The sequence below is a fragment of the Tursiops truncatus genome, chromosome 5 (genome assembly GCF_011762595.2).
Source record: "Tursiops truncatus isolate mTurTru1 chromosome 5, mTurTru1.mat.Y, whole genome shotgun sequence".
NCBI classification, from domain to species: Eukaryota; Metazoa; Chordata; class Mammalia; order Artiodactyla; family Delphinidae; genus Tursiops; species Tursiops truncatus.
In genome coordinates, this window is record NC_047038.1 from 47,013,666 (window position 1) to 47,035,210 (window position 21,545).

Sequence of the window (21,545 nt, forward strand, 5' to 3'; positions counted from 1 at the left end):
TCAATATTTGACATTTTATTTACTTTAGGAGGCTGTTCTTAATTTTTACAGATTATTATTTATTTTAACCTATGATAGAATCATTAATATAAAGCCTTCTTAGGTGAGTAGTTTTCAAACTGTGCCCCAAGGATCCCCAGGAATTTCATGAAGAACATCACATCCTTTTCATTTATACTCACTCCAGGTATATCTCTTTTATATATTAGGTTTCATTATTAGAGCCCTCCCCTTCCTTCTTTCCTTCCTTCCTTTATCCCTCCATTTTTTCCTCCCACCCTCCTTCTTTTTATCCATCCATTTATCCATCCATCCATCCATCCCTCCCTCCCTCCCTCCCTCCTTCCCTTCCTCCCTCCATTTATCTATCTATACAAACATCCAATCAACCAACCAGTCAACCAACCGACCAACCAACCAATCAATATTTATCACAGAGAGTGAATTTAAAACACAATTTTGTTTAATTTCACATATTAAATATTTTGGAAAAATATTATTTATATATTATATGTTATCCTTTTTATTAGAATCAAAGATGTTCTCTCTTAAGAGGGAGAGATGGAAGTTGTGTCCAGCTTTGAGGAGTTATGTAGACCGTGGCTATGGGAATGCAGATGCAGTTTCCTGTATAGGAAATGATTATTTCCCTTTTTAATTTTTTATGAACTTCAAGCCAAGAAGGGTGACGTTTTTACAAACATCCGGCCTTGATGGTTTGATTGACATGATCTGAGCTCACGCTAATCTATCTGAATTGACATGTGGTAGTAGGCCATTGTTCAGAATGGAAAAACAGATTGTTTCTGGAAAGGAAAATAAAATCAATTAACTATATTTTTCCCCTTAAATATTTAAAGTATGTAGTATTAAAAACAATAAAACTCCAATTGGAGAACAGGGCATTTAAAATTTTAGATTTCAGGATCTTTCTAGAGCTTGTGCAAATCACTTCATTAATGTCAGCAATATTATTAAATCCAAATTTATGAGCAAATATGTTAGCTACTAAGTATCAGTGCATTAAAAACTTTGGTCTTTCCTGATTAAATGTATAGCATATTAAAATGCAATACTTAATTTTAAAGTAGATCATATGTACCTTTAAAGATTGGACAGCAGAAAAACATTTTTGATTATGAAATGTTAGATTATCTCTAAATCTTTTTTCTTAATAAGTGTATTCAGAAACTTTAAAGTGATTTTCAATCTTGACTCAAAATACACCATCGTGATTTTTTTGTGTTTTCTTTTTTGTCTCTTTTCCTTTCCAGTTCTGCCATACTACATTAAGAAAGAAATATTGACTAAAAGGCTGGTTTCTCCTGATTAAAAATGCTTTCCCAGGGGCAGCCTAATTAAAATATGCTTCCCCCTCTGTCTCTCCCTGTCTCCTCTCCCATACTAGAGGACAGCTTCCCTGAGGTAGGTGAGAGAGCCTGGAACTACACTCAGAGAGATTATAAAGCCAGAAATAGAATCTTCATTTCTATTGAAGATTTAAACCATCTTATTAAAGTTGGTTCTATTCACCTGACTTAAAACTTGTGTTGGGGCCTGAAGTTCAGGCTTGGCGGGCGGGTGAAGGCAGAGGGGAGAGTAACAAGGACACTTACAAAATCTCAAGGGGATGAAATAAGGGTATTGAGTGCTTGAGAAATGGCGGGCTGATTGGATACTTTTACTGGATTCTGAGGATTTGGGGGTAAAAAGAGGAACAGCTTGTTTTTCATGGTTTAATTTTCTCAGCAGATTTACAGATTGTCCTAATTTTGATGTGGCTTATATACATTTCAGTTAAATTAATTTTTATATTCTGAGAATGCTATGTTTTAAATCTTTGTATTTTGTTTTGTAAACTTTTGTATATTTTTTAAGTCCCCAGCAATGCATACATTCTCTTAAAAATAGGTACTTTTATATCTAAAACTATCTCTCGAATACATATGCACAAACATATTTTTCCTGAAACTTAATCCTGAAGGTTTGGCTTTTCTGCTTAATTTTTATAAATTAATTTATTTTAACCACACACTTCTGTTACAGAACTTAAATATTAAAATGTTTCCTTTAAAAATTCATTGTCCAAGAGGAATGAAAATATTCAAAAGAGAGGTTTTAATGTTTACAGATTGCTTTCGGACTTGGTCTGTAGGTTAAGTACACCTTCAAATACTGAAAAAATAATAGTACTTATGGTTGATTAAACCCTGATAATAAAATCAATAAAATAAAAATAAATACTAGAACTAGATTCTGGTTCAGATGTCTAATTAAAAATATGTTAAATGAGTAAATTACAATGAGTCGCAAGAAAAAATAGAGTGAATAATCATGACATTAAAACAAGAGAATAGAAATATTTGGTATTAATGTCATTTTCTTAATTTGAAGCATGTGTATGATCTTTAACATATACAGCAAAAAATAAAAATACAATTAAGCCATTTTGAATGCCATTTTGAAAACAAAACAAAGATATATTCCATTAATCTGCAATAATAATTTAAACGATAGTACTTTGTCTTCCTTACTATAATTATTTCTGTAGACAAGAAGAATAACTTGGAGAGAATTTGCATTTACTTTTGCTTAATTTTGTTTCTGTCCTTGGGTTTCACTTCTGTCCCATGGTAATATGTAAAAGTAGGACCACCTGTTTTCCACTGGGCTTTCAGTTTGGGTAAATAGAGCACAGAAGTATATTCCTAATCAGAGTTCTTCTGGAAATCTGAGGTAAGTTAATGAGAACAATAATAATAATATAAAGCTGAAGTCAATAAAATGATAGGTCTTCCAGAAAGACTGCACCCCTCAAAAGAAAAAAAAAAGATATCTATGAACAGACACAAACTTCCTGTGCCGACTTAAAAGCTTTATGAATAAGGAAATCAGCTCACGTCCATAAGGATCCAGGAAGGGAATACTTAAACGTAAATCCTGATAGATAGAATCTAGGTAGCATGTATTTTCCTACGACAAATTATAAGAGAACAGATTATTATAGAGTAATGTTTTTAAGAAGTTGGAAATATTTCTGTCTTTGGAAAGATTGCTGTGAATTGGAGAAGGCAGAGGGAAAACTGTTTTTGCTTGAAAATTTGCAAAAGTATTTTGAGTTTGTATTTCCCCATTTATATTTTAAGTTAGCAATAGGGAAAAAGATCAGATTTATGTATGTGTCAAAAAAAATCAGACCAGAAAGGCCATCTTCCATCGATTTTTCAACTTGAAAGGGACAGGGAAGGGAAAGTTGGTCTTTGCTCTCCTCCATCAGAGTGTTATGCCAGTCAGTTTGTACGCAAATGATTTATTCTGAAAAGCAGACTTTACACTTAGAGAAATCCAGAATGGAGTATTAGTGCCCCATGGAGTGTTTGCAAATGCAGTAATGCATCAGGGAAGCCAGCTTCATGTATCCTCCCTGCCTGCACTTACGCAAGCTTAAGTGTTCGTTTTCAATAATGATTCAAATAATTGGAACATAAAGGGGCTGCATTTCAGGATAGCTGGACTACTCACCCACTAGCTTTCCACTACAAAGAGGAAAAGAAAGCTTAACTGCCTAGTTTATGATGTTAGCAGATAATTAAGAATAAGAAAATCTAAAATTCAGACAGTATCCATCTTATTAAAATTTGACTTCATTTCCATTTTTCTTTAAGTGCAAAAATTTTATGCTTAATATCATAACTGCCACTTTATGTAATTATATTAAAATTGTTTCATGTAAGGCATTTTCCTGTTCTGAAGGTTATTTTGAGAAAAGCTAGAACTTCATTTTCTCTCACTCATATGTAAATTAGCCAGTGTAAGCAAATAGCTTCTATGAGAACCCAGGTGTTTTCAGTGATTTAATAATTAATTCCAGACTATGAATTTTATAACCCAAATACTCTAAAGTTTTAAAATAAACTTTCAGGCAGTGAATTGAGGTACTACGAGGTCATGATATCAAACTGTTAATTGCAGTATATTGTGACATTCCTCCAGGTTTACATGCTAACTTTAGAGAATTTCTGAGAGGTGTTCTCAATATTGCACTTAATTTAACTCATCAATATAGCATGTTTCATTTACATATATATATATATAATTTTATGTGTTCTCTACTAAATAAAATTGTCCTCCTTAGCATTATATTTCACATTCTCCACAATCTACTCCAAGTGAAGTCCTAGTCCTAGTGAAGTTTCCAGCTTGAATTCTCACTGCTTCATACCCCTCAGTTGACTAAACTTTTTGTTATTCTGAGTGGTGATTCTCAAATTATTTAACAACAGGTTCAGCATAGTTACCAACTATTCAGAACATACATTTGTACATCCTATAAGTGTTTAACTGCTGGATATCAGCTCTAATTTTTTCTCATATATGTTCTGTAATTTCTGACATCCCTAGTTCAGTTAAGAATGATTCATGTAACACAGCATACAACTGCTGAGTCTTCAACTGTTGGTATTTATATAAGAAAAGTCTAGAGGTAGGCAGTTCAGGGCTAGTGTAAATCCTCAGCAGTGACTAAGGAACCCAGGCTCTTTCTGCCTCTTTGCTGCACCATCTTTAGTATGTTGGCTTTTGTCCTTATGATTATCACCTCATATGCATAATGTGGCTGCTGTACCTCCAACTTTTCATCCATATTCCAGCAAGGAAAATCGTTAAGTGTAAAGGAGCAATAGTTAAAGGGCTGTGCCGGTTCATGGTGTTTTGTTTTGTTTTGTTTCATTTTGTTTTGTTTTTTTAAGTAAAGTAGAAACCCTACCCAGTAGTCCTTGACTCACATTTCATCAGACAACACTGTGTCGTGGCTGCCTCTTCCTGGAAGATGGCTAAGGAGGAGGAAATGCAAGTGAGGATTGGGTCATTGAATGAGCACTCTACCACAATGCCTTTTGCTCACATTTATCCCTCCACTTGGAATGCTCTTTCTGTCATCTCTCCTGTGCCTTTCATCCGCAGCTTTTGTCCCATTTCAGACTGAGGGCCTATCAGCTGTTGGTTATATTTTCCTGTGGAATATCACATTTTAACCTTTATAATACAAGGCAAAATACCTGTAACTAGCTATGTGCAGCTGTGTCTTAATCTTGAGGTTGAAGACTGTATCACTGAGTTTTAAGTGTCAGAAAATTATTTAAACTAGTTTATTCCATAATTCATTGATTCATTTAACATGGAAGTCCAGGGATTTGCTGGCTTCAGGCATGTCTGGATACAAAGGCTGAAATGATGCGCGTATTGTTATCCTCTGTATCTAGTCTCACTCGCAGACTTGTCCATCCTCCCTCCCTTCCCCTCTCTCCTCTTCTGTTCTTCTTCCCTCTCCTGTCTTTCTCTCATTCTTTATTCTACTTTCCTCTGTTTTGCTCCATTCTGAACTAGGTTCTCAACACATTGTGTAAAAGATAGCTATTTGTGGCTCTTACTTGATTTTTCATTATGACAGAGTCAGGGAGCCTCTCCTGCTCCCACATGCACTTATCAAATGTTCCTGGAAGAAATGTGATTAGCCTTGTTTGGCCACATTTCTACCCTTTAACCCATAGATGCAGCGGAGAATAGAATGTTAAGATCGGTTAAGTCTAGGTCATGTGACCATTCTGGTGGCCCAGGGGTGGAGAGGACTATAATTGATGGTCCTACCACAGCCATATGTGAAGTTGGGGGGAAAATGCTGTGCAAGCAAAATAATATCTGTTAATTTTCCTATCATTTTCCACTCCATGTATATGCGCCTGACAAAGTAAATAGGAGCTCAGTAAGTATTTGAAGAAGAGAATGGAAAAATAGGATAAGAGAAGAACTGAGCTGACCTGTACGCAAGAGGAGAAAACCAGGTAGCGTTTCACAAGCTGTATTTAGATCATGCAATGCCATTTTACATTTTGAATTCAGATGAATTCCTAGTAGATAAGTCATTCAAATTTTTTTAAAAACAAGAAATTTTAACCCAAAATCACATCCAAAAATATGTTATCTTACCAACTGCTCTTTCAGCAAATATTTATTGAGTGCCTACTCTATGCTAAGGCACAAAGTGGAAAGTGTTTTATTCTTTTGGTGAAGGTAATTGAAATGTTTTTCCTCTATACTTAATGAAAATGTTAATCTGATAGAGAAAATAACAGGTGATGACATAGGTAGCAAGTAAAATATATTCAGGGAACCATTTACTTCCTTAAAGCTTCTTATAAAATGGTATAGTGGTGTATTCAACTCTAGTTTATGGAAATAAGAAACTTAAGGAAATGAATTCAGATATTTAGCCCTATTTATTTTAAACCAAACAAAGAGGCATTTGATACATTTTTAGGTCTCTCAAAAAACATCCTAAACATAAGCATATAACTCCAAATAAAATAAGTTTATATTTACACATTTTATTTCTCTGTTACTTGATTCAGAGTTGTTCTGGGGTGAAAGATTGTAGCATTTATTTCTCCTGATTTTTTTCTATTTGCCTCGAATAACTCAGTTCATGAAAGACTTCTGAGAAGTTCATTGCCATTGCCCCCTATCTTTTGCCATCAGTGTTTGGGATGAGGAAAGGATGAACTTGAAGCATGGTTGCCTCTTTGTCACTGCTGCACCTGGTCATTATCTCTCCAGAAAGCAGGCTGAATCTGTCAGGCAAAGCTTCCTAAGGCTGGATCCTTTCAGCCCATTCTTACAGGGGTAATAAGGCTTGGAAATTATTTCAGTGGGCCTGCCCTGGAACAGCATTCCTCTTGGTTTTCTTTTGAAGACTGATTGGTTTACAAAGAAAGACTGAAAGTGCTACTCTTTTTTCTCACTTTTTCTCTTTTTTTCCATTCTTGAAAGCTTGATAGTTGTATGCAATAAGAAGTCTTACTTGATAGATTTTGTGTCCATGCTTTATGTAGTTCTCTAAACCTGATTCTTGGAGCTGAGGAACTTTTAATGGGACTCTAGCTAAGCTGAAATCACTTATATAATCCAGCTCTGTAGGGCAATTTTTCTGATTTTTGAAATGGCATGATGAGATAGAAGAAGATAGAGGGGGCAACGGGTGGTGTGAAGGGAGAGATGCAAGAGAATTTCTAAAACTAGTCTTAACAGACTAAGATTAAAGTTCTCAATAGCCTTCTGGAAAGAGAAATTTCTAAACACAATTTTTGGCTTTTTTAAAGTTAATTGAAAATAATTATATGTGTTTGTGGTAAACCACAGCAATCTCTCTGTAGTGTCGTGCTCAAAATATGCCACTAGAACAAGTTAATGAGGATGTTTCACAGCAATTCTAGTCAAGTAAAAATCAATTCAAATAAATTCAACATAAAATTTAATCACCTACTCTGTACCCAGAGTCTTTTTGGGGATCTGGAAAACTCCTTTTAAGTAATTCTTATAATTGATGCATTTGATCTAGTGATAGGAATATAAAAAAGTGAAAAATGCTCATGATAAAATTTGACAGGGGCTTTGAGAGCAGTAAATATAAGGAATTACTTTTGACATCATATGCTCTAAGGAAGTACTTTATATCCTGACTCCAGTTTTAGGAGGTCCCCTGTGAACCTATAGGATGGCAGAAATGACTTTTTTCCTTCTATAATGGAGTGGATATTTACACATCACACTCAGATATACAAAACCGGTGTTCTATTTTATTTGTCAATAAATACATCCTGCCCACAATGATGGAGAGAGAAAGTAACTTTGCTAAACAAAGTTATTTTAGCCATCTTTGGTTTATATTGGTCTCTTTCAGATGAATTCAATTGCAATTGACTAAATCCTCAGTCAATTTGAAGTTCCTATTCCATGTCAGGAAGGTGTCTTCTCTCAGTGAGTCCACACTCCTTCTGTATTCTTCCCAAAATGGCGCTGAGAGAAGGGCTAAATCCCCATGTCCCATAATAAGAGAGCAAGATGCTTCTGATCTGTGTGCTGTCTTTGTTGTCATTGATTTCCTCTGGGGTCAGAGGTATTGTCTGGTATTGTCTAGATACAATGCCTTGTATTGTCCCCAAATATCTTGTGTTCTTGTCCACCAAGGGCCAGCCATTTGGGGTTGTTAATGCTTATATAGGCTGTGAAAGGAGGTTCTGTTGCTATTGGGTTTTGAGAGCCCCGTAGTTTATAGCAAGGGTTGGCAAACTATGGCAGGCAGACAAAATCCAGCTGCCTGAGGGCCAAATCCAGCCACGCCGATCCATTTATGCATTGTCTATGTCTGTTTTAGTTCTACAACAGCGTAGGTTAGTAGCTTCTACAAAGACTGCATGGCCCACAAAGCCTAAAACATTTACTAACTGGCCCTTTTCAGAAGAAGTTTGCCTAGAGAAAGGTCAGCATCATGCCAGTAGGAGATGCTCTCTTTGTCTCTCCCTCTCAGTCTACAACTAATAAAACATCCGTATCTCAACCAAGCCTCCTCTGCTCAATACACCAGAATGCTGGAGAGATCCTCGCATCTGTACATCTGAAGGTGGGTAGACTGGAACACTGAGAGGAGGCAGAACTGAGGGAACAGCTGAGATGGGGCCTATGGTTCTGACCCTCCAGCCCTGGTTGACCTGCAACCCCAGAGAATCCAGTAGTAGCAGGGGAGCCAGTGCACACGATTCTGACTTCCCAGCCTCAGCAGCATCAATGGCATAAAGGAACTAGACATCAGTGATGGCGGGGCCTGTGACCCCAGTTCCTCCAGCTGCAGCAACATCCATAACACTGGTCCCCCTGCCTGGGGCAACAGCACCACAAACCCAGCAACCACGAAGCACCTGCAATCCTGATGCTCCCCACGTCCTACCCCACCCGCTGTTGTGGGGGAGGCACCCAGTGGGCCCAGCATCAATGCCAGTGACGGTGGTGACATTGGCAGTAGGCAACAGCAAGGCACTTGTGACCCTAAAGGCATGAGTAGTGACAAGGCAGGCACTGTCAGCATGTCTGTAAGAGGTAGTAGAGGGTGGAAAATGCTGATTCTCAAATATACCAGAGGCTGCTCAGAAACTTGTGCTATAGTGCCACCTACTGAAAAACAAAAGAAGGGCCTCAAAGTAACCACCTGTTGAATAGTTAGAATCAAAGTAAAAGCTTTACCTAAATAAGAAAGTTGTTTGCTACTTGAAATATGCCGGCAGAGGACCAACTCATCGAGCTTCATGAAAAACCACAATAACATGGTATCACAAAGTGATAAGGACAATTCTCCAGGAACCAAACTCATTTAAAGTCATGGAATATTGCAGTCTGATAGAGAATTCAAACCAGCTGTCATGAAGAAACTCAACAAGCTACAAGAAAACAAAGAGGAAGTTCAGTGAGTGCAGGAATAAAATTGATGAACAGAAGTAATATTCTACCAAAAAGATTGGAACTCTAAAAAAGAACAAAACAGAAGTTTGGAGCTGAAGAGTTCAATAAATGAGATGAAGAATGCATTAGAAAGCATTGTAAATAGAGCAGATCATATGGAAGAGAGAATTAATGAGCTCGAAGATAGGAATATGGAAATGATTCAGGTAGAAGAGGAGAGAGAACTGAGTTTTTTTTTTAAATGAAGAAATTTTATGAGAACTATGTGACTCCCTCAGGAAAGGCAACATAAGGATAACGGGTATCCCAGCATGAGAAGAGAGGGAGAAGGAAGCAGAGAGTTTGTTTAAAGAAATAACAGCTGAGAACTTCCCAAACCTGAGGAAGGAACTGGATTATACAAGTCCATGAAGCTAAGAGAGCACCTAATTACCTCAGTGCAAAAAGACCTTCTCCAAGACACATAATATTAAAATTGTCAAAAGTCAATGACAAAGAAAGAATTTTAAAGGCAAACAGGAAATAAAAACAGTGACCTATCAAGGAGCCCCCATCAAGCTATCGCATATTTTTCAACAGAAACTCTATAGGCCAAGAGAGGGTGGAATGACATACTCAAAATACTGAAAGATAAAAGCTATCAGCCAAGAAAGCTCTACCCAGCAAAGTTATCCTTCAGGTACTAAGAAAAAATAAGGCCTTTCCCAGAAAAACAAAATGAAAAGCCAGCCTACCAAATCAGTGAAGATATTTGCAAGTCATATATCCAATAAGGGGTTAATATCCAAAAAATATAAAGAACTCATACAACTCAACAATGACAAAGCAAACAACTCAATTGAAAAATTGGCTTGGAACTTGAATAGACATTTTCCAAAGAAGGCATCAGATGGCCAGTGTGGCACATGGAAGGATGTTCAACATCAGTAATTATTGGGGAAATGCAAATCAAAATGACAATGAGATATCTATCACCTCATGCCCTTTATAATGACTATTATCAAAAAGGCAAGAAGAAGTGTTGGAGAAGGTGTGGAAGAAAAAGAACCCTTATACACTGCTGGTGGTAATGGACATTGGTGTAACCATTATGGAAAACAGTATGGCAATTTCTCAAAAAGAAATTAAGAATAGAACTACCATATGATCCAGATATTCCACTTCTGGGTATTTATTTGAAAAATATGAAATCACTAATTCAAAAAGATACATGCACCTCTATGTTTATGTTCTTTCCAACATTATTTACAATAGCCAAGATATGGAAACAACCTAAATGTGTATCTACAGAAGAATAGATAAAGAAGATGTGGTATATGTATATATACATATACACACAATGGAATACTACTCAGTCATAAAAAAGATAAATCCTGCCATTTGTGACAACATGGATGGATCTTGTGGGTATTAAGTGAAATGACTCAGATGAGAAAGACAAATACCATATGATTTTACTCATGTGGACTATAAAATAAAACAACCAACACAAAACAAAAACAAACACATAGATACAGAGAAAAGATTAGTGGTTACCAAAGGAGAAACAGGCTTGAGGGGGAGGGTGATATCGGTGAAGGAGGTCCACTATACGGTGACAGATGGAAATTAAACCTTTGATGGTGAGCACACTGCAGGGTATACAGAAGTTGAAATATAATGTTGTACACATGAAACGTGTAATGTTATAAACCAAACTTACCTCAATTTAAAAAAAGTGCCAACCCCTGATTTCTAGAATTTTGGGGTTGACCACTTCTTTGCCTGTCCTTCTTCTTGACATATTTCATCTTTTCCAGGCACACAGGAATGATTGGGTTTCATGCACAGCAAACCCAGATCAGGGAGCTATGTCAGATGCATCTGTGTAGAGACCTCCCTGTCCCTCTCCCTCTCCTGCTTCACTGCTTTTGTATCACGCTGGATGTAAAAAGGAAGCAAAGCACCAGTCCAATCTCAGCCTGTCCCTATTGCTCATCATAACTGGGGCTATTGGAAGTGACTGTATTTTAAGATTCCACTCTCTTGGCTGAAGAACTTTGGTATTTTCTTACAGACTCATGTATCATTTTCAACTTTGTTATGTCCCTTCCAAACCTCTGTTCTTCTTCTTTCCAAGAAAGGCTTTCTGCTGTGTATTGGCTGGGGCCGGGAGGGAGAGGACTTTCCTTACATGAATGATTCTCAGAGTACTGTGTACTAGCAATACCACATCATATGACAAATTGCTAGGAATGAAAATTCTCCAGCCCCGACCCCAACCTGAATCAGAACATGTAGGGGAGGGACCCGGCAAGCTGTGTTTTAGCAAGCCCTCCCGGTGATTGTGATGTTTGCCAAAGTTTGAGAACCACGGCTTTATATCATAACTGCAACTAAAACTAGATGATCTGTGTTGACCAGGTTTCATCCTTGGTATGTGACAGAGAGCTTTCAAAATGTAGAAAACTCCTTTCTCTTTCCACAAAAATAGGCTGGAGTAGACTCAAAAATTCTGTTTTGAAAATTAAAACAGATTCCTTTTTCTCCTTGCATTTCTGGTCGAATAATTCTCATTATTCCTGAGGTACTCAATGACTCTAATTAAAGAAGGTTACACACACGGGAAGAAATAAGCATCTTATTAGGGTACAGTTTTCCTGAATGCTTCTCTTCTATGCATTCATGACACAAATTTATCTATATGATAGTGTACATACCTGGGACCAGCAACATGATTTGCTGAGTCAGGAGTTTTAACTCTAGGCTCTGAGTGTGATGATGGCTCCAAGATTGAAATCTTCAGCTTACCCAGAGAATTTCATTTAGACCTGCCATGGGCATTTCAGACTTGGCAGGAGTGAGAGGTCATTCCTTTTCTTTCCCCTCAAACTACCCTCCATTTCCTGAATTCTCAGCTTGGTGAATAGCTCTGGGACAGTGACTGCGAGCATTTGTTTGATTAGTGTTGTGACCTTGGACAACCGACCTTTCTACATTTTCCTGTAACATGGAGGAAGTCCCAATTCCCACGGGTAAATTTCGGAGATTTGGTGAAAACATATGCCTGATAAATGGTATTTATTATCCTAAACTCGCCACCTCCTTAATATCCTCTTAGTGACCAAGTCACTAGGCAGCACTTCCATAAATACCTTTCAAGTAATATTGCTTTCCTTTCAACAAATCACTACCGCTAGCAAAGACCATCTTCAGTTATTTTGGTGATGACATGGTTTCTTGTTTGTTCTTCCCACCTCTCTTTGGCTCACCTCTTGGAGCTGCCACTTATGGTTTTGCGGGGTCTAGAACACACAAGGCACCCATCTAAGGGGGACCATTCCAAGGTCAGTGAGACCTCCCTTTCACACATACTCATACTCACCCACATACACACTATCACATAGCCACACGCACACCACACACACTGACGTAGACATTCAAACACACACACGTACACACATGAACTCAGAGATCACCTGCCACACACACCCACTCACACTCATTCACATTCACACGCACATTTGTATACTTACGAAAAAAGAGCAAAGCATTTTTTTCAGCAGAATATACATTTCTGTGACTGTATTGAGAAAGTAACACTTTTCTGTAATCCACATGGAGGTGTCATAAGGGAATCTCTGCTGTCCTCTCTCATATTTTCTTCAAGAGCTTCCAGAATGATTCTGTAAGATGCCCCCAACCCCTTCAGGTTCCCTGGACCGTCTCCCACGGCACTTTATGCCTTCTCAGACATGCATCGTTGTTTATTGTCCTGACACTCACCTGAGGTTGCAAAATCCTGTGAGACTCTCATTGGTACCCAACCTTGTGCCTGACCAAAAGGAGATGTGTAGTAAATTATTTTTTCATTTTTCATCCACCAATGGGCAGTGAATGTTGTTTGGGGGCCACTTTCCGTATATATGGATTCAGTCACAGAAATATTGTAAGGGTTTCTTAACTTGCCCGTCTTTTTCTTAAATTGCCTGGTGATTACATATTTCCTTATTTTAATTATGAGGAAGAACTTGATAAAACATACCTAACCACTTCTTAGGTTTCATTAATAACTATCCTGTGTCATACATTTTTAGCAAAAACAGAAATTCCAGTTCTCAATCACTGTTCTCATCACTCTGTCCCTTTGAGTGGGCTAAAGCGTTCTGGCTGTCTTGGTCTTAAGCCACATTTAGAGTCTTTTAATATCTAACACCCTTGGGGAACTGTTCATATGTACCACCCACTATGCAAGATACTTTTGAAGCCTAATTTCATTTAGTCTTCAAACCAGTTCTGGGGATGAGGTGATTCTTATTCCCATTCTACACACAGGGGAAATACATTTTGAGAGGAATTTCCTTGATGTCAAAGGGCGCATAAAGGGCAGAACTTGGCCTCAAACTCGGGTTTATCTGCTTTCAGAGTTTGTGATTTTTATAATGATTACTGGACATCCTTTTTAGACCTCATTAACTTTTGTAAAAATTAGAGTGGAAAAGGAACCCAAAGAGGAAAGGGTGAAATACAGTTTAATATAACCATTTTTTAGACTCCTAAAGAAATTATTTTTATTACCTATAAAATATACAAATATATTTGTATTTGTATATGAATTCTCTAACTTGCAAAGTTAACATTGTTCTATTGGTAAGTGTAAACGGTCTTTGCTAATTTTTATATTTTACTCTGTCCTATAGCATGGATCCTGCTAAATTTTGACTTTCACACTGGGGAAAAATACTTTCCACTTTTATGATCCTTGCTGGTATATTTGCTCTCTCAATTTTACACATCTGCAAATACTGGATAGGATAAAACAAACCATAGACAAGGAGACATTTAAGGCCATTCACAGATTCAAGCATTATAATACCAAAATTGAAGGCAAGCATATTGATGTTGAGTAATATTTATCTCTAGAGTTTGAAAAGATCTATTAGATTATATCTCTTTTATTATGAAACACCATTTTGTTTTAAATGTGTCTACAATGGGATAAATATTTTATAAACCTAAAAGAGAGGACAAGTGGCCTTTAAAGAAACCACCAGAGATGGATGGATGTATTGTAGGAGTGTGTTTACATATACAAATATTATTTTCCCCCATTTCCTACTCAGTTCCTTGTAAGTAATAGGTGTTGGATGCTAAATGTCATTATATTTATATGTTAAGCAGCATTTCTAATCTCAAGTCAGTTCTTTCAACTAACACATCTGTCTTTGACCTCTCTCCCTGTGGCATTTTAGAGTTGCTAGGGAATTTATAATCAAAATTAGTTTGACAGGGCTTCCCTGGTGGCGCAGTGGTTGAGAGTCCGTCTGACAATGCAGGGGACACGGGTTCGTGCCCTGGTCTGGGAAGATCCCACATACCGCGGAGCGGCTGGGCCCATGAGCCATGGCCGCTGAACCTGCGCGTTCAGAGCCTGTGCTCCGCAATGGGAGAGGCCACAACAGTGAGAGGCCTGCATACCGCAAAAAAAATTAGTTTGACAGCTTTCTGAAAGATAGAAACAAATGTTCCTTGCTGGAAGAAAAACATCAACTTATTCTGCCTTTATTATCACACTCAAGAAACTTTTTGCCATTGAGTTTAACTCTGTTGTTGACTTCTATTGGATCAGCTCTCCTGGATTTCATTTTACCAATATGTGTAACATGAACCCCCATGTCTGAAATGCCTAACTCATTAATGTATGCAGTGTTTCATAAATAGTCTGTTCCATTTCTTTGAAGGAAAGTTTTAAAGTGCTTGCCTTTTCAAATATAAGTTTAATAATAACCAGTATTAAAGTCTTGGTGTCATTCATTCTAAAATCTTGTCTATCCTTTAAAATAGCTAATATGTATGTATGTGTAATACACATGGGTATATGTGTGTGAGTATAATAAAGTTAGCTCTGACAGAATTCCTTAGGGCTTCCTTTAACGGTAATTCACTCATTTGACAAATATGTATTGAATTCTTTCGATGTGCTAGGTTTGATTCTAAGAGCCACAGATATGAAACTAGCCAAGGGTGACCGCATTCAGTTCCTCCAGGGGCTCAAAATCTACTGGGAGAAACAAGCATTTGAATAGCAATTTATAAAACCGTATAGTAAATGTTTCTCTGGAGTAACACATAGAAGATGCACAGCCCATTCCAGGAAAGGTTATGAGATAAGGAATGATCTGCTAGAACCATCTGGGGCAAGAGGGTTTTTGGCAGGGGAAACAGTGAGCAGCGAGTAGAAGAAAGAAGTATTAGCAAAACCTGGCAGAGTTTGACTCCTAGGAACTGCTCCCCTCTATGAGAAACAGTAGATACAGTGGTTAAGCTTGTGCACCCCGAGGCAAGCTGCCTCAGTCTGGATCTTGGCTCTGACACTTATGGAATGTGAGTTATTAGCATCACTTCTGTGTGTCTCAGCTTCCTCATTTTAAAAGTGGGTTTTAAAATGTGTACCTTGTGAAGGTACAGTGGGGATTATATATAGTGATATAGACAGGGTGCTTAGAATAATGGGCAGCAAGTACTTTGAAAGTACTTCTGTTGGTTTGTTAGGGCTGAGTATCAGAGTACCACAAACTGAGTGGATTAAACAAGAGAAATTTATTACCTCACAGTTCTGGAGACCAGAAGTCCGAGACCAAGGTGCCTGCAGAGTTGGTTCTTTCTGGGTACTGTGAGAGAAGGATCTGTTCCTGGCCTCTCTCCTTGGCTTACAGATGGCCAGTTTTCTCCCTGAATCTCTTCGTGTATTGTCTTCCCTCTATGCATGTCTATGTGTCCAAATTTCCCCTTTGTACAAGGACACTAGTCATGTTGGATTAGGGCCCACCCTAATGACCTCATCTTACTAATTACATCTATGACAACCCTATTTCCAAATAAGGTCACATTCTGAAGTACTGAGCGTTAGACTTCAACAAATGAATTGGAGTAGGGCACAATTCAACTCATAACAGTGCCCAGTTTTTAAAAAGTGCTCATGTTTTCTTGCAAAAAAGGTAAAGGTTTGGACAAGACAGGTGAGAAGAAGGAGGAAATTTGAATGGAAGCAGCTGCCCCTTTGGAAGGTAACAGTCATTGCCCAGCACTGCAAAGGTCTGTTCTGGCATACTTTTGATACTTATGAGAAAAATGCCAAAGTCCATGTTTTCATTCTGTGCTAGTTAATGTTTTCACTTCTTAAATTGAAGCTAAAGTTCTACTTTTGGTTGCCTCTTACTGAAAATCATAGTTATATATTTCTGAGCTATGATAGAACTTAGAGATCAACAATTCCAGCCATCTCACTTGGAGAGGAGAGGTACAGGAAAGTGGCTCAAGAAGCCTTTATTACCACCCTCATGGCCCTGACTATCTTCCCCTCTGGCCACTAAGCCCCTTGAGGTAAGAGGACATCAGTGACGCATACCTTACTTGTGCCTCACAGGCACGCAGTTGCCTTCAGCAACATTTACTTTCCTAACTTGCTTATAATCTGTGTGAAGAGAAAAATTGCTTACAGAAGAAATGGGTAAAATTGTGCTTTAATCTGTTGCTTTCAATTTTACCCTAACTACTCATTGTAATTGGACTTTTTATCTGCGTTGCCATTTCTCTGTTCTTTAGCACTGAAGTAGCCTCTTCTTAGGCAGTTCAGTCCTTTTTCTTACCTAAGAGTCAGTCATTTCCTGCTGCCCCTCCAGCTGATAAATGGAGTCTTTTGCTAACTGAGGACTCCTCTTCCATCCCTATGGCTCCCTTCCTGCCCTGCCTTCCACTGTTTCATTCTTTACTCTTTCCCCCTCTCTCCTCTCTCCCTTTCCTTCCCTTTCTTCCCCTCCCCCTTGTCCTTTGCATCTCCATCCCTTATTTTCCTGTTCCTTCTACAGACAGTAAATAGGAAACATAACTTCAATTGTTACCGAATCTTCATATATTAGTACCTTGGAAGATACTGTTTATGGTTTCCTAGCTGTGACAGTATAAACTCAGAGTTTATGTTTACTCCCTACATTGATGACTTTTCTGCCAACTCTAAATATCCTAAGTGTCAGTAAGCCACGGAGTTGAAATCTGCTAACACTTCAGACATCAATATGGTGTTGTCAAATGTGAGATTTAGCATTTTTTTCTATTGCTCTTTCTTTTTTTCTTACAGCATCATTGATGTTCTAGTTAGGGAGAATGGAGTGATGAAACATGGAGAAACAGTCATTACAGGGCTAATGTGTACGTGTATGAGTGGGTATTAAACAATTATATAAAATTAGTGTGATTTCTAAAAATTTTAGCTTGGGCAGCTGGCATTTTTTTTTTAACATCTTTATTAGAGTATAATTGCTTTACAATGGTGTGTTACTTTCTGCTTTATAACAAAGTGAATCAGTTATACATATACATATGTTCCCATAATCTCTTCCCTCTTGTGTCTCCCTCCCTCCCACCCTCCCTATCCCACCCCTCTAGGTGGTCACAAACCACTGAGCTGATCTCCCTGTGCTATGCGGCTGTTTCCCACTTGCTATCTATTTTACGTTTGGTAGTGTATATATGTCCATGCCACTCTCTCACTTTGTCACAGCTTACCCTCCCCCCTCCCCATATCCTCAAGTCCATTCTCTAGTAGGTCTGTGTCTTTATTCCCATCTTACCCCTAGGTTCTTCATGACCTTTCTTTTTTTTTTTTTCTTTCTTAGATTCCATATATATGTGTTAGCATGCGGTATTTGTTTTTCTCTTTCTGACTTACTTCACTTTGTATAACAGACTCTAGGTCCATCCACCTCACTAAAAATAACTGAATTTCATTTCTTTTTATGGCTGAGTAATATTCCATTGTATATATGTGCCACATCTTCTTTATCCATTCATCTGTCGATGGACACTTAGGTTGTTTCCATGTCCTGGCTATTGTAAATAGAGCTACAGTGAACATTTTGGTACATGACTCTTTCTGAATTATTGTTTTCTCAGGGTATATGCCCAGTAGTGGGATTGCTGGGTCATATGGTAGTTCTATTTTTAGGTTTTTAAGGAACCTCCATACTGCTCTCCATAGTGGCTGTATCAATTTACATTCCCACCAACAGTGCAAGAATGTTCCCTTTTCTCCACACCCTCTCCAGCATTTATTGTTTCTAGATTTTTTGATCCTGGCCATTCTGACCTGTGTGAGATGATATCTCATTGTAGTTTTGATTTGCATTTCTCTAATGATTAATGATGTTGAGCATCCTTTCATGTGTTTGCTGGCAATCTGTATATCTTCTTTGGAGAAATGTCTATTTAGGTCTTCTGCCCATTTTTGCATTGGGTTGTTTGTTTTTTTGATATTGAGCTGCATGAGCTGCTTGTAAATTTTAGAGATTAATCCTTTGTCACTTGCTTCATTTGAAAATATTTTCCCCCATTCTGAGAGTTGTCTTTTCATCTTGTTTATGGTTTCCTTTGCTGTGTAAAAGCTTTTACGTTTCATTAGGTCCCATTTGTTTACTTTTGTTTTTATTTCCATTTCAGAAAGGATCTTGCTGTGATTTATGTCATAGAGTGTACTGCCTGTGTTTTCATCTTAAGAGTTTTACAGTGTCTGGCCTTACATTTAGGTCTTTAAACCATTTTGAGTTTATTTTTGTGTATGGTGTTAGGGAGTGTTCTAATTTCATTCTTTTACATGTAGCTGTCCAGTTTTCCCAGCACCACTTATTGAAGATGCTGTCTTTCCTCCATTGTATATTCTTGCCTCCTTTATCAAAGGTAAGGTGACCATATGTGTGTGGGTTTATCTCTGGCTTTCTGTCCTGTTCCATTGATCTATATTTCTGTTGTGCCACTACCATACTGGCTTGATTACTTCAGCTTTGTAGTATAGTCTGAAGTCCAGGAGCCTGATTCCTCCAGCTCCGTTTTTCTTTCGCAAGATTGCTTTGGCTATTCGGGGTCTTTTGTGTTTCAGTACAAATTGTAAAATTTTTTGTTCTAGTTCTTTGAAAAATGCGATTGGTAATTTGATATGGATTGCACTGAATCTGTAGATTGCTTTGGGTAGGATAATCATTTTCACAATGTTGATTCTTCCAATCCAAGAACATGGTATATCTCTCCATGTGTTTGTATTATCTTTAATTTCTTTCATCAGTGTCTTATAGTTTTCTGCATACAGGTCTTTTGTCCCCTTAGGTAGGTTTATTCCTAGTTATTTTTAGTTGCAATGGTAAATGGGAGTGTTTCTTTAATTTCTCTTTTGGATTTTTCATCATTAGTGTATAGGAATGCAAGAGACTTCTGTGCATTAATTTTGTGTCCTGCTACTTTACCAAATTCATTGATTAGCTCTAGTTTTCTGGTAGCATGTTTAGGATTCTGTATGTATAGTATCATGTCATCTGAAAACAGTGACAGCTTTCCTTCTTTTCCCATTTGTATTCCTTTTATTTCTTTTTCTTCTCTGATTGCTGTGGCTAAAACCTCCAAAACTATGTTGAATAATAGTGGTAAGAGTGCACAACCTTGTCTCGTTCCTGATCTTAGTGAAAATGGTTTCAGTTTTTCACCATTGAGGACGATGTTGGCTGTGGGTTTGTCATATATGGCCTTTTTTATGATGAGGTAAGTTCCTTCTATGCCTACTTTCTGGAGGGTTTTTATCATAAATGGGCGTTGAATTTTGTCAAAAGCTTTTTCTGCATCTGTTGAGATTATCATATGGTTTTTCTCCTCCAGTTTGTTAATATGCGTATGCTGTATCACATTTATTGATTTGTGTATATTGAAGAATCCTTGCATTCCTGGGATTAAACCCCACTTGGTCATGGTGTGTGATCCATTTAATGTGCTGTTAGATTCTGTTTGCTTGTATTTTGTTGAGGATTTTTGCATCTATGTTAATCAGTGGTATTGACCTGTAGTTTTCTTTTTTTGTGACATCTTTTTCTAGTTTTGGTATCCAGGTGATGGTGGCCTTGTAGAATGAGTTTGGGAGTGTTCCTCCCTCTGCTATATTTTGGAAGAGTTTGAGAAGGATAGGTGTTAGCTCTTCTCTAAATGTTTGCTGGAATTTGCCTGTGAAGCCATCTGATCCTGGGCTTTTGTTTGTTGGAAGATTTTTAATCACAGTCTCAATATCAGTGTTTGTGATTGGTCTGTTTAAATTTTCTATTTCTTTCTGGTTCAGTCTTGGAAGGTTATGCTTCTGTAAAAATTTGTCCATTTCTTCCAGGTTGTCCATTTTATTGGCATACAGTTGCTTGTAGTACTCTCTCATGATCCTTTCTATTTCTGCAGTGTCAGTTGTTACTTCTTTTGAATTTCTAATTCTGTTGATTTGAGTCTTCTCCCTTTTTTCTTGATGAGTCTGGCTAATGGTTTTTCAATTCTGTTTATCTTCTCAAAGAACCAGCTTTGAGTTTCATTGATATTTGCTGTTGTTTTCATTTCTTTTTCATTTATTTCTGATCCGATCTTTATGATTTCTTTCCTTCTGCCAGCTTTGGGTTTTATTTTTTGTTCTTTCTCTAATTGATTTAGGTGTAAGGTTAGGTTGTTTATTTGAGATGTTTCTTGTTTCTTGAGGTAGTATTGTATTGCTATATACTTCCCACTTAGAACTGCTTTTGCTGCATCCCATAGGCTTTGGGTCATGGTGTGTTCATTGTCATTTGTTTCTAGGTATTTTTTGATTCCCTCGTTGAATTCTTCAGTGATCTCTTGGTTATTTAGTAGCATATTGTTTACCCTCCATGTGTTTGTATTTTTTACAGTTTTTTTCCTGTAATTGATATCTAACCTCATAGCATCTTCTTAAACATTTCTTGTATTTTCTCCATTCTATTTCCAAGATTTTGGATCATCTTTACTATCATTACTTTGAACTCTTTTTCAGATAGACTGCCTATTTCCTCTTCATTTGTTTGGTCTGTTGGGTTTTTACCTTGCTCCTTCATCTGCTGTGTATTTCTCTGTCTTCTCACTTTGCTTAACTTACTGTGTTTTGGGTCTCCTTTTCACAAGCTTCAGCTTCGTAGTTCCTGTTATTTTTGGTGTCTGACCCCAGTGGGTAAGGTTGATTCAGTGGGTTTTGTAGGCTTCCTGGTGGAGGGGACTGGTGCCTGTGTTCTGGTGGATGAGGCTGGATCTTGTCTTTCTGGTGGACAGGACCGTGTTTGGTGGTGTGTTTTGGAGTGTCTGTGACCTTATTATGATTTTAGGCATCCTTTCTGCTAGTGGGTGGGGTTGTGTTCCTGTGTGGCTAGTTGTTTGGCATGGGGTTTCTAGCAGTGGAGGCTGCTGGTCCTTGAGTGGAG

General features: G+C 37.7%; 1 protein-coding gene and 1 long non-coding RNA gene across 6 annotated transcripts in view; one reads left to right on the forward strand and one right to left on the reverse strand.

The window, feature by feature from the left end:
- The window catches only part of LOC141278764 (uncharacterized), an 84,085-nt gene extending 68,069 nt beyond the window's left edge, over positions 1-16,016 (reverse strand). Inside the window, exon 1 of the long non-coding RNA XR_012331951.1 lies at positions 15,875-16,016. This is a non-coding gene — a long non-coding RNA (uncharacterized lncRNA). The remainder of the gene's footprint in view (positions 1-15,874) is intronic.
- The window catches only part of SLIT2 (slit guidance ligand 2), a 383,800-nt gene that overhangs the window by 102,339 nt on the left and 259,916 nt on the right, over positions 1-21,545 (forward strand). The window contains exon 1 of one of the 5 annotated variants that reach the window (XM_073805112.1): positions 16,295-16,362. The exons of the other annotated variants lie outside the window; for them this stretch is intronic. Within the exon in view, the coding sequence (XP_073661213.1) occupies positions 16,310-16,362 (53 nt within the window). The 5' untranslated portion in view covers positions 16,295-16,309. Of the gene's footprint in view, positions 1-16,294; positions 16,363-21,545 lie in introns of those variants that run through there. 5 annotated transcript variants of the gene reach the window in all.